At 41.5% G+C, this 12,123-nt stretch overlaps 1 protein-coding gene across 4 annotated transcripts in view; it reads right to left on the bottom strand.

Annotated features, from left to right (window-relative positions):
- pbx1a (pre-B-cell leukemia homeobox 1a) overlaps positions 1 to 1,124 on the bottom strand; it is a 48,765-nt gene extending 47,641 nt beyond the window's left edge. For all 4 annotated transcript variants that reach the window (XM_083890568.1, XM_083890570.1, XM_083890569.1 and 1 more), the window contains exon 1: positions 726 to 1,124. In XM_083890568.1, coding sequence (XP_083746694.1) covers positions 726 to 910 — 185 coding nt within the window. In that variant the 5' untranslated portion in view covers positions 911 to 1,124. The remainder of the gene's footprint in view (positions 1 to 725) is intronic.
- Positions 1,125 to 12,123: the final 10,999 nt, after the last annotated feature.

Raw genomic sequence — 12,123 nt, 5'->3', positions numbered from 1 at the left:
GTACATTTATATAAATAAGTGACAAACAGTCGATTCATTAAATATTAATCACTGATTATTTAAAAAATATAGATATTTCAAATAAATCACGTTAATTGATTGGCTCCTGATGAATCGGTCTAACTGTGACTATTGGAGACAGTTAAGAGCTAAAGTAGAGACAATAGTTCATTATGTTTGAACCAAATCCACTGTTTTTAACATCATTCGTCTCGTAACACTCAAGGTGCGAGCAAAACCAAGAGTTTTCTTAGAATAAATGTGCAATAAAATCCACCCACTGTGACACTTGTGACTGCAACACGACTCAAATGTACTTTGCATCACATTTGGGTTGTTGTTATTATTATTAATAGTGCAAATGGTCACAACTACAGGAGAGAGGATCTGCAACATGTCCTCATACATGGTTACAATCTGACACAAACTGCCGCTCCACATGCAAAACAAAACATATCTTCAATAATCACGCAGTCATTAAATGTTTTTGATCAAAATGTTCAGTAAAAGTAGGAGTTTTAAAATAATTAAATTTGCACAAGTTTTGTGTTGTCGCCAGTTCAATGGACTGCTTTCATTTCTTGATACAACCACACTGTTATTATTATCGCTCCTCTCAATCTAACACATCCAGATTTACAAGTGTTTTTTTATTATTATTATTATTATTGTGTGCGTGTTTATGTGTGTGTGAGAGAGATAGAGAAGAGTGTGAGCAGCCTCACCTCGCCTGTGCTTCGTCTAAGCTTTGGTCTGTGATAGTCATTATTTGCTGTAATATGTCTCCGATGTCCTGCTTTCTTCCCTCTCCGTCCGTCCCCGCCGTGCCATCCTGCATATGCTGCGCCAGGCCGGGGTGTCCGGCCATGCCTACCCCGTGGGAGTGCATCAACCGAGGCTGCTCGTCCATCCTTGACCACGATCCCTTCTGCCTCGCCTCCAACTTTTTTCTTTCTTTCTTTCTTTCTTTCGTTCTATTTTTTTTTTTTTTTTTTTAAAAAAGATTGTGATACGACGATGAGAACGAAGCAGAGAAAAATATCCTCGGGAATTCCTGTGGATTCCTCTGCGCCTCTCTCTCTCTCTCTCTCTCTCAGCCCCGGCACTCCTCCTTTTTTCCTTGGTAAGCTTTTCTGGATTTGGGAGGAGGGAGACTGACAAACCCTGTCTCTGCTCTGCTCTCTCTCTCTCTCGCTCGCTCCGTCTCTCTCTCAGCTGGTTTAGGTGAAATCTGATCTGAATCGCTGCTTTTGGCTCTGGCCACTCCTGTGCACTGCTACAGCAGGGGAGAGAAAAACAGGATTGAACATTAAAGGCTGCTAATCTGATTAAAAGTGGAGCGCGCCGCTGCGCTCCTCTTATATAAAAGCCCCCACGATACACTCGAAAGCTTCGTGCGCTAAAACGCGCCTAAGTCGCCAGCTTAAGTTGTCAGTGAAGGCTTTTGGATACAAAGTCACCACCAACTGTTATTGTTTCGCTTATGTCTGGTAACTGACTCATAATCAGAGTATGGATGAAAAAAAAAAGCCTCCGCCCCTCGAGCCACGATTGGAGAAGAAGGAGCGCGCAAGTCCCACCTCGGTCCTCTCCGCAAACGTCAATCATCCTCCTCGGGAAGGTGGGACACTATAATAAACATAAAGAGATGTGACCGGGCCGGGTGGCAATACAGTGATGGATAGAGAGTGAATATGTAGCCTAATAAATAATTGTGAGTGGCAGCGGAACTCTAACCCTACAGGACAGCATGGTGGTGCTTGGGAAAGACACTCTGTCACAGAGACGATATATTTTCCCGCTGAATATTTACATCCATGCAATCAGTCAGAGGCATAAATAAATCAGGGTGAATTTATTTGAGCATGCAGCAGTTTGAAGGAAGATTTTTTGATGATGTAACACAAACAGCCAGCCTTGAATTTAAACTTCCTGACACTCCTGGCATCAAACATGCAGCGTTTGATTGGTTGTGGTCTGCTTTGATGTTGGAGGGTGTGTGTGTGTGTGTGTGTGTGTGTGGCTGAGATGTTGTTTACTGGTCACTAACTGCCACATTCATATGGGACTGTTTATGTATCTAAACCTAACCTCATCTAATAATATATATATAACACATTCACTGACCGCTATATAAGGTGATTTAGGATTGGATGCTCTGTATATCTCAGTAGTAATGGGTGATTATTTGTATTGACAATTAATACAATGACCGGCCTGGCCATTGTCCTCTGACCTCTGGCGTCAATAAAGCCTTTGTGTCGACAGAACTGCTGCTCACTGGATGTAATTTTCTGGTTTTCAAGCCATTCTTTTTGCATACAAATCCCTGCAGATCTACAGTTTCTGAAAAGCCCACCTGACACCGGCAACCAAGTCCCTTATTAAAGGTGCCATATGTAAGAATGTGGCCAAAAACGGTTACTACATTCAAATTCAAAATACAGAGGTCTTTAAGGTTTTCGTTTTTCTGACGTAACTGGCAACCCGTGGTTGCTCGGCAGCTAAAACTCTACTAACTGCAATGATTGGTAGACGGCGGTAGGTGGCGCCACATGCCAAAACATCATTTCAAAACATAAACATGATTTGCAGTCTGCAAAATATTTTTTTTAATGCAAATATTTTGTCTGTACTGTTGTTGTTGGTGAGTTCAGTTTGTTATATGAACATTATTCCTGAGTCTCTGTGACATATTAGGAGGATTTTATGACCAGTTGCTTTAGATTTATTACATAATGCACCTTTAAATCACCCTTCCTCCTCATTCCGATGCTAGGTTCGAGTTTCAGCTGGTCTTCTTGACCACGAGTTGCTGCCATGTGATTGGCTGATAGATATTTGTATTAACAAGCTGTTAAACAGGTGTACCTAATAAAGTGAGTGTTTATACACTAGTATAATAGCCATTTTTTTGTTGTGCTTTTGGGGTCAGGGACCTCCCACTACTTGGGGAAGGATGTGTTGATATATCTCAGGTGTTAAAGAGCATCTTTATTTGCTCACTGAGGAGACACACACATATTTTGACTGTATTGCAAGAAAATATGGGGCAGTAAGAAGATTTAGTGGGACATTGCTGTCACGTGCCTGTGCTGACAGACCCTTACCTTAACCTTACTTTGACTAATTTTAGTCTTGGAACATGTCTGTATAAGCATGGCTGTATGTGATGAAAAAAAAGCCCTCTGTCCTGGATCCGTGTATAACCTGGTAATGTTCCTGGTGGGGTGCTACTCGATTCAGTTATGGTTACATTTGAAGGCTAGGTAAAAACAACATCAGCAAAAACAATAAAAACTGGCCTTTGGAGTAACAAAGAGTTTAGCAGTCCTCTGCAGTCTAATCCCCGCTTCAGCTTGAGGCATGAAAAAGACAATATCTCTCACTCTGCTGCATCAATATTGATCCTTTTTCAACTGATCCTAATTAGTCTGACAATTTCATTTCATTTCATTTCAGAGGCCACTGCACATACGCTAAAATGCACTGATTCAAAGTCAAAACTAGCTAAATATGTTCCTAAAACATTTGTGCATTTAATTTAGTTTGTTTGTTTTTGTTTACACACCAAATGTAATACCATTCATGAAAAAAAAAAAAATCAACACGGTGATTGATGTTTAAAATGATGCAGCTAAAATGCAATAATCACAAATTAATCTCCAATAAACACTTAAGGATTTAAACACGGTTATGGATATGCTGCAGTTCTGTCCCTTTGAGTCTGCTCTGTGCTGTATCCAAATGCTTCCTCCTCCTTTTACTGGCCGGACAGAAATCGATCAGTCAGTTTTCTCATTACGTGCTGAATAGGGAGGTAGGGCAGTAATTGTCACAAGGGGCAGGGTGAGGTTGAGGGTAGTGGTGGTGATAATGTCTGAAACTCGGGGAGCTGCAAGACGCCACAGCACACTCAGCTGCAATGGAAGTCTGCAGTTCAACGGCCACGCTGCTCGGTTTAATTCCACATTTAACTGCGTCATAATCACAGAGGATTATCTTCGTGTTGTAGACCTGACACAGAAGACGCTGTTTCAGCTGTAAACGTGCTAGGATTTTCTGTCTTTGTGTTATACCCACTCATTTTGTCTCCACGCGAGTGAAAATAAAACCCAATTGTTCGGTGTGATGTTGGATTTTTCAAATCCAGATTTATGCCGTCAGTATCCTCAGTCTGATTTGAAATCAGTCCTACATTAATAAGCGTGTAAAATGACCTAAAGAGTTCATTCTGTTTCCTATACGTCCACATTTATTCCACTGTTTGGCAGAAACGACCTTATTACTAGGATGTTTTTTTGGAAAGTGAATTCCCGATAGAATAAATGTGGCTGTGATTGCTATATTTCTGAAGGGGTGGGGGAAAAGCAGCAAAATAAAAGAAGGAAACAAAATCTAAAATACGGCATTAATAATCCCGCAAATAATCAGATGTGGGATTTGATTATCATTGCAAATTAACTTTGGTGTGTGAATATCTGTATAAATAGTCAATGTTTTCCTCCAGAATTTCGAGACTTGTTTTTCAGAGACTTAAGATGCTGATGATGCCAAACATGTCAGTATTCCCCACAGACATGTGAACTTGGAGAATATGTTGAGTTCTGCTGTGTTTCTCATAATTATGGAAGGAAACACAACATTAAATATTATAATTAGTGCAGTTGTGAATGGGAAATAGCAGATTATATCTGAGTTATTATAATATACAAAAAAATATTTGATTTGTTTATTCATTTATCATATTGTTTTTGCAACTACTTTTTTTAGTGTAACTAATGCATAAACTCTTTATCAAATGTCCATTTCACTCTTAAATGTCACTGTACAAACTGCACACAAACAATTTAGCATTTACAGTAGTGTTCACATATGGCCGTCATTTACAGCTGGGTGTAAAACTGTCGCATGTTCAAATATAAGGAGATTTCTTTCTTTTTTAAAAATCAATAAATACTGCATAATGTGTTTTTTAACAACTGCTATTGGTGATTAAGGGGTTATAGGTACAACTTTTAGGATTTTAATTGGCGTTTTCATTAGCAAGAAGTCACATGGACCTCTGTGGACAAGAGGACATGGAACATATGAGCCATCCGCTTGTATCCGCAGACGTCCATGTGACGGACCATACACACAACTCCGCATGCTCCATGGAGCATCATATTATCAGTCCGGGACGTGGCACAAACATGTTCAACTGTATAGTACAAGTAAATGCAAATGAGGGCGAAATCCTGGTGCGGAAACGGCCGCTGCTAACATCGAGTGTGTGAAGGGAACTGTGGTCCTGTATGTGCATACTGAAACGTGCACTGGACGCGGACACACGGAACGCGCCATGAACCAAGCAGCAGTCTGCTTCTCGTGGATTTAACTGTTGCATTTGACAGCGTAGGCTTCTGTGTCAGTGTCACTCATAAACAGGCAGAACGTGCCGTCACTGAAAGGTGAAAGATATTATTAGCAAACATCACTCCACTACATAAATGATTGAATTATTAAACCTGTTGAAAAACGTGTGGATTTTAATGTAAAAACACCAACATGTTGTTTTGGGGACTTAGATATACCCAACTGAAAACCCTGAAAAACAAACTTCAGTATTTCAGGCTTTCATAACTTGCTGACTCCACAGCATACTACAGTATGTTCTCCTATCTGGAGCAGGGTCAAACAAGTCCTCCCAGTGAGAGCAGCAGGTCAGAACAGGGTAAGTTATGTATGAGCTAGGAACACACCAAGGGAGAGAGCAGTAGCTGCATGGCACATCTCTCCAGGAAGTAACCTTGATGAAAAATTCAGTTGTTTGCAGCTCCTGGCATCCCTCAGGCATGAATAAAGTGAGGCCCAGAAAGAGAGAAAAGACCTAGGCTCAGCTTGAAACTACTCACCAACTCGATGCTGAGGAACACACACTGGCTAGCATTAGGAGATGGGCGCAAATTAAACTTTAATCACGCCTCAAATAGATTAAGCGACAGGAGCCAAGTCAGCATTTCCAAGTCCTTGCTCTGCCTCCGTTGACCATCCTCCTTTAAACTCCTGCTAAATTAAATACCCACAAGTTTCAGTTTCTCTGCACCTCAGATTCGCTTGTAGGCAAAAATACTTTAAATAAACGAGAGGTAGAAAGCGAAACCTGAAGAGCAGCCCAGTCATTACTGAGATATTATACACGGGTCACCTCATTATGTGGCAGCGCTGGTACGTTTCATATTGCATTTGCATAAAGTCATGGAACTTTATTTTTAAACGAATGACTCCGCGAGACCAAAACACTGACTCAAGTAACAAACCTGAACCGTTCTCTGTTCAGTAAGGCTGTGTCATATTAATAAAGCATCGTAAGAGATCAAGATGGCGTCTCATGAACAACACAGCCTATAAAATATGAAAAATAAGAATTGGAGAGAAAGGATTTTTCTTTGATAATATAAAAAACAGCCTTATGAAACCCCTTCAAGACATAATGATCAAGAAATTACTTCAAATTGGTCCAGCGTCATGGGTGTCGCTTTGCCTCGCCATTAATTTTCACATTTTTTACATAAGCCCTGCGCAATTTGCCACATTTCATCGGGTTTGTCACCACATAACCACACGTCAGTAAGAGAAAATGACGGTCAAGATTATGTATTTTCAGTGAATTCATTGTTGTATTTGATCTTCAAACAATGGATGCAAGCACAATCAGATACCATTTACAAGAAAATGGTGAGACAGGTCTCTGTAGATAAATGATAACACGTATAGTAAGTCAGTGTGAGGTAATGAATGTATGCAGATTCATATACTCATTAAAGGCGTTTATAAAAGAATGTGTTTTATTCAGCCGACATGTTTTGCAGTGCATGTAGCTAACAGAACGTGTCTCCCTTAATTCTTCTGTTTAACAGCCAAAAAGTGTGTTGATATGATACATTCAAAGCTGTGGGTGTTGAGTTTGGTTGTGTCTGATACACAAACTCAGTTTGATATAAGTTGACAGGCTTGAATATTTAAATGCAGATTATTATCAAGTCCAACCCATTCCTTCCTTCAACAATTTTCACATTATTAAGCAATTTCCTGCTCTCACATGTAATCAAAAAAAAAGCATGAGAACAGAAAATACATTTTTAAATCTTTTGGTGGGAGCGAGAGACAGATTTAGGCTCAGCCAACGCCCTTGTCTAGTTCTCCTTTAATTTAGCACTGGCAGTGAACATGATGACAGTTTTTGGACTAAATGCTCGTTCCCGGAGCAGCTTCAGTTTAACAGTATTTTTTTTTTTTTTTCGGAATTACTGTCAACTTTTCAAAATAAATTAAAAGTAAAGATAAGGCTTATTGCTTTATCTTTAAGGGAATCTTGGTTTTACAAAACAATAAATATTTCACGTGAACTTATGTTGCCCCCAGATTTGGTGCCTTTTTTTTTCTTTTCTTTACAGCAAAAGAAGCACCTGTTTAGGATGGAGATTTTATGCAGTGTTTTCTTGTTGGTTGGAATAAACATCCTGCCTTTGACGTGGCAGGATTCGGCTGTACCTTTTTTTTTTTTTTTTAAACCAAATCCAAAAGCTAACGGTCAGTTTGAGCGTGGAGGAGCCAGATGGGTCTTTGTGCAGCAGAGACTTGGTCAAAGCGAAGGATGACTGATATGATGGGGTTGACCTGTCACATAGCATTTGACTTAGTATCCTTGGAACAAGATAAAAGAGGAGCCAAATGTCAAGTGATACATGTGACGCATCCTCACACATGCATATCCACACAGCGAGGAACGGGAGGGGGGTGGGGGTGGGGGTTGGGGGGGGGATGAACGTTTTATAATCAAACCTCAAACCCGCCAGCGATTCTGTGAATGGCAGGTAAAAACAGTAAGCTTATCATTTTCATGAAAACAATATTGGTGGCACTCGCAGTGTGTGTGTGTGTGTGTCAGCCACAGGATTTCCATGCCCTTTTCCGTGAGTGTGTCTGTTTTTGCTGTAGGGTCCCTGTAAGCCCTAAGACCTCATGGCAAGCGTGGGCTGTGCCTGGTAGGGGGAGATGTGACGGATGCCTCAGAGCCCGCTAGCTTCTCTGTGAATTTTCCCAGACTCATTTGCATTCATAAAGAGCCTACTCCTTGTCACAGAGTGTTTTCTTTTTTAGTCTGCCTCCAAAAATCCCGTGCGACTCCTGGTGGGAGTGCGCCTGGAAAATCCAACTGTCAAAGACGACAAGATGAATGAATCCCGGTGTCAGACGTGTGTGGCTTCAACAATGACAGATGGAGGAGAGCTGTCCCTCCGTCGATCGGCAGGCTTCATATTTGAATAAATAAATCTGAATTTCACCCCCTCCCATAATTACAAGTGGTGCTTTATTTGACAGCTTTCTCTGTTGATGGGATTGTGCATGTTTTTGCGGGGGGGGTGGGACTGACCAAGAGACTTCTTGCTTTAATTTGACATGAGCATAACTGCACTGTGGTGCAACCTCTCTCTCTCTCTCTCTCTCTCTCTCTCTCTCTCTCTCTCTCTCTCTCTCTCTCGGTTCTAGCTTTTCAATCGAGCACAAATCTCCACCCGGAATAGCAGGTGGATGTAAACATGCAATTAAACACAATTAATTTCCAAATTCCCTCCTCACACATCTGCTCTACTGAAGCGTCCTGGAGCGAAACGCTGCATTCACCCACTGCATAAAGGAGGTTCCTCTTGATGCAGCTCTGCACTCTGACCTCTGCTAGAAGACAGGCAGGGATGTCACAAGGGCCCCCTGATGGAATATTACCCCAGGTCCACACTTCCTCAGTAAATTAATCCTAGTAGACTTGTTGTGCTTTTCCAGCTGTGGCTCCCTGGAGTCGTCACCACCTTTCACCTCACTAGCAACAAGCATTCCAGAGGGGTCAATTCCCGAGCAGAGAAATATAATATCTAATCTAATGCTTGTGTTAATCTATCACTATGTGGCAGATGGTTCCGTATATGCATCTCACACACAGTTTATTTTCTCTATATTTTCTGCCACAAGTGTTTTTTTGTTTGGGAAATAGTGAGAATGTAAACACATCAACGTTATATATTATTTCTTTATGCGGTGATCTCGACAATTGTACACATGGGGCTACATTTAAGTTAAACACTGACAGATGACTCAGGTAAAGAAACAGTGTGTCTAACTGTCCACCAAATAAGGCCACCAACAAGGTAAGAGCAAAATATATCACTATGCCAAAATGGCCCCCGCATGTGCCTCCTTCTCTTTTGGGTTGTGGAGCTGCCAGTCTGCAGTTAAAAGCTGAGTTTCTTGCTGCCTCTGCTAACCAGCTCCCTTGGGCTTCTGGCACTCACAGAGACTCAGATCAAACCAAAAACATTGTTATCCCTGCTCATGCATTCTCCCCGAGCTAAAATCTGGAAACCTTGTGTTCTCCGTCCACTAACTTGCCCCACCCATATCTGACACCGTCTGAAGGCTGTGAGATGATCTTAGCGGAGAGAAAATTGCATAAAACCAGTGAACCTGGTGTGCAAGTGTTAATGATTATCAGTTGCTCATATCTTCCCTCTCAGTCAGCTTCAGTGTTGCCAAGGCTGTTTTTCACACTGTACAATCAGCAGTACCAAAGACACTTGGAAATCATTTTCCACCTTTAAAACATCACTCAGTCCTCCAGCACCTCCACCTAACTATAACGTCACAGCCAATTTCTTTGTCTCCTATTTTACTGAGAAGTCGGCAACCCTCCGATGCTGATTCTCTGCACTATTTAGAGACGACCAGTTTCTCCCAGTTAATTGTCTATAATCAGCAACCAGCAAGTCAGACGTGTAATAATCCAGCTCTGCTCTCCTCTGCATCCTCTATTCCACAGGTCACCACCGCGCTCCCCCGGCTCTCTAAAGCCTCAAAAAGCCTAATATGTGACAGTCCTACAACATGTCAAGTGCAAATCAACATTTCCTTTGTCGTACACACTGCAATAATTGTCAAATGATTTGCTCACTTAGCTTCTCATATCACTGCTGTGCAGATGACACCCACCTATCCCCGTCACTCCTGCCAGACGATCCTGCACTGTCTCGGCATGGATCTCTCACCCCAAGCAAGGTCACGGCGAGAAACCTGAATTTCATGTTTGATGATCAGCTATCCCTCTCAGACCTTGCTTAATATGCCGCCCAACTCTTTGTGCAGGCTATGGTTATTACTTGCCTTGACTACTGCAAAGCCCTTCTGGCAAGCTTCCCATCATGCACAGAGAAATGCCTACAGATCATCCAGAAAACGGTGGCGTGCCTGGTCTTTAATCAGCCTAAAAGGGCACATGTCACCCCGCTGCTCATCGACCTCAATTGTCTACCCATGGCTGCCTGAATGATATTCAAGTCAGCTTGCCTACAGCAAGACTTTTGGGTATATGCTCCTTTACAGGCACTGCAACAATGTTCCTCCATGGAACGCCACCTGGCATTACCTTCTTTGTACACAAGCCAATCACAGTCCAGAATTTGGCATCCCTTACTGCGTGTTAGGCGAGCACCTTCTCTCCTAGCACCCTAACATGACTAACCAGATTAAGCCCCTTTTTATTAACTTATTCTGCACATTTGTATTTGAGATCAGATTTGTCTCATTAACCATATTGTAATCTGCATACAGCATAATTTGCTGATTTTATTCCAAAAAGAGGCTGCGAGGGTAATTACTAATGTTTATCCACATAAACAAAAATGTACCAGTCTACACAAGTGGTGATTAACAATAACGACGAAGAATACAAATAAACTACCCAACATTATAAACCATCTCAATTATTTTCTTTAAAAAGCACAAGTTAAAAAATAACTAAACAACAACAACAAAAATGCTGCAGGACTGGAATGACCTGATACTTCAATTCAATTTATTCTTATGTAAAAAAAATGAATAAAAAGAGCTTGTCATTTTTTTCCCCCCACAAAACAGTGGAAAACAACAAAGTAAGTTGAACGCAAGCAACACAGATTCTGTAAACCTCAAAGAACATGGTGCAAGTGGAGGAAGATAAAAAAGGAGAACATCTGGTGAGCTCAGCTCGGTGCCAGAACAAGACAAAGCCATGTGTCTGGCAAACACATACCTACACACGTACCTACACACACACACACACACACACACACACACACACACACACACACACACACACACACACACACACACACACACACACACACACACACACACACACACACACACACACACACACACACACACACACACACACACACACACACACACACACTTATTCATGCATGCACACTGAAACCTGCCTGCCCCTCAACTTGCAAACAAGCAAAAAAAAAAAAAAATCCCCCTCCACGCAAACTTGAAATCACACGCACGCACACTGCATTCATTGTGCCCACACTCATGCACAGCAGGGTGCAGTTGGAGAGAAAGAAAAGAGAAAAAGCAAAAGTAGGATGTGATTGGAGAGTCCACTGTTCAGACAAGACTAATCTACATACTCAGGGGCTTAGGAGTGAATATGCATGAGAGAATAAAATGATATGCCTTCAAGCAGACCACCCGCTCTTTTTGGATTACTGAGCCCACCTTCAAGCCTTTTATCTTCCCGTTGGCATGCAATCAAGCTGATTCCGTTTTTCACTGGCTGATGGTTTCATACAATGAATTTGACTTAAGAAATGTGAACCTGTTGAGGGGGGGGGGACACTGTCAAAAAAAAGCAGAAGAAAAAACACTTCAAAATATGTACCCAAATTCTCTTAGAAGGTGTTTTCCGTGCATATTTTTTAAGCCCGATTTGATTTGCCTTGAGTAGATCTAACCAGCTGAAGGCAGAGAAACAGAATGGGGGAGAGAATGAATATTTGGAATAACTCTGCAGTATTAGACACAGAGCGCTGATGACCCATCAAATATTGAAGAAATGTCTGCTGGATCTGTGAATTCACATTTCAGACAGACTTTCTCTAAGACTGTCCTCGCCAATGAATGAATATTTCATTTCAGAAAATAGAGTGGCTCTGAAAGGCACCATTACCAAATCCTAATGTCAGGAGGAAAACATTCTCCACGTTCAGTTGAAAGTTAGGGTGGAATGATAAGAGCCGTCCATGCGTAACACAGTCTGAT

This window comes from Microchirus variegatus (genome assembly GCF_963457635.1).
Source record: "Microchirus variegatus genome assembly, chromosome: 5".
Classification (NCBI taxonomy): Eukaryota; Metazoa; Chordata; class Actinopteri; order Pleuronectiformes; family Soleidae; genus Microchirus; species Microchirus variegatus.
Note: the sequence above shows the minus strand (reverse complement) of the source record. Positions and strands in the feature narration are given on the sequence as shown.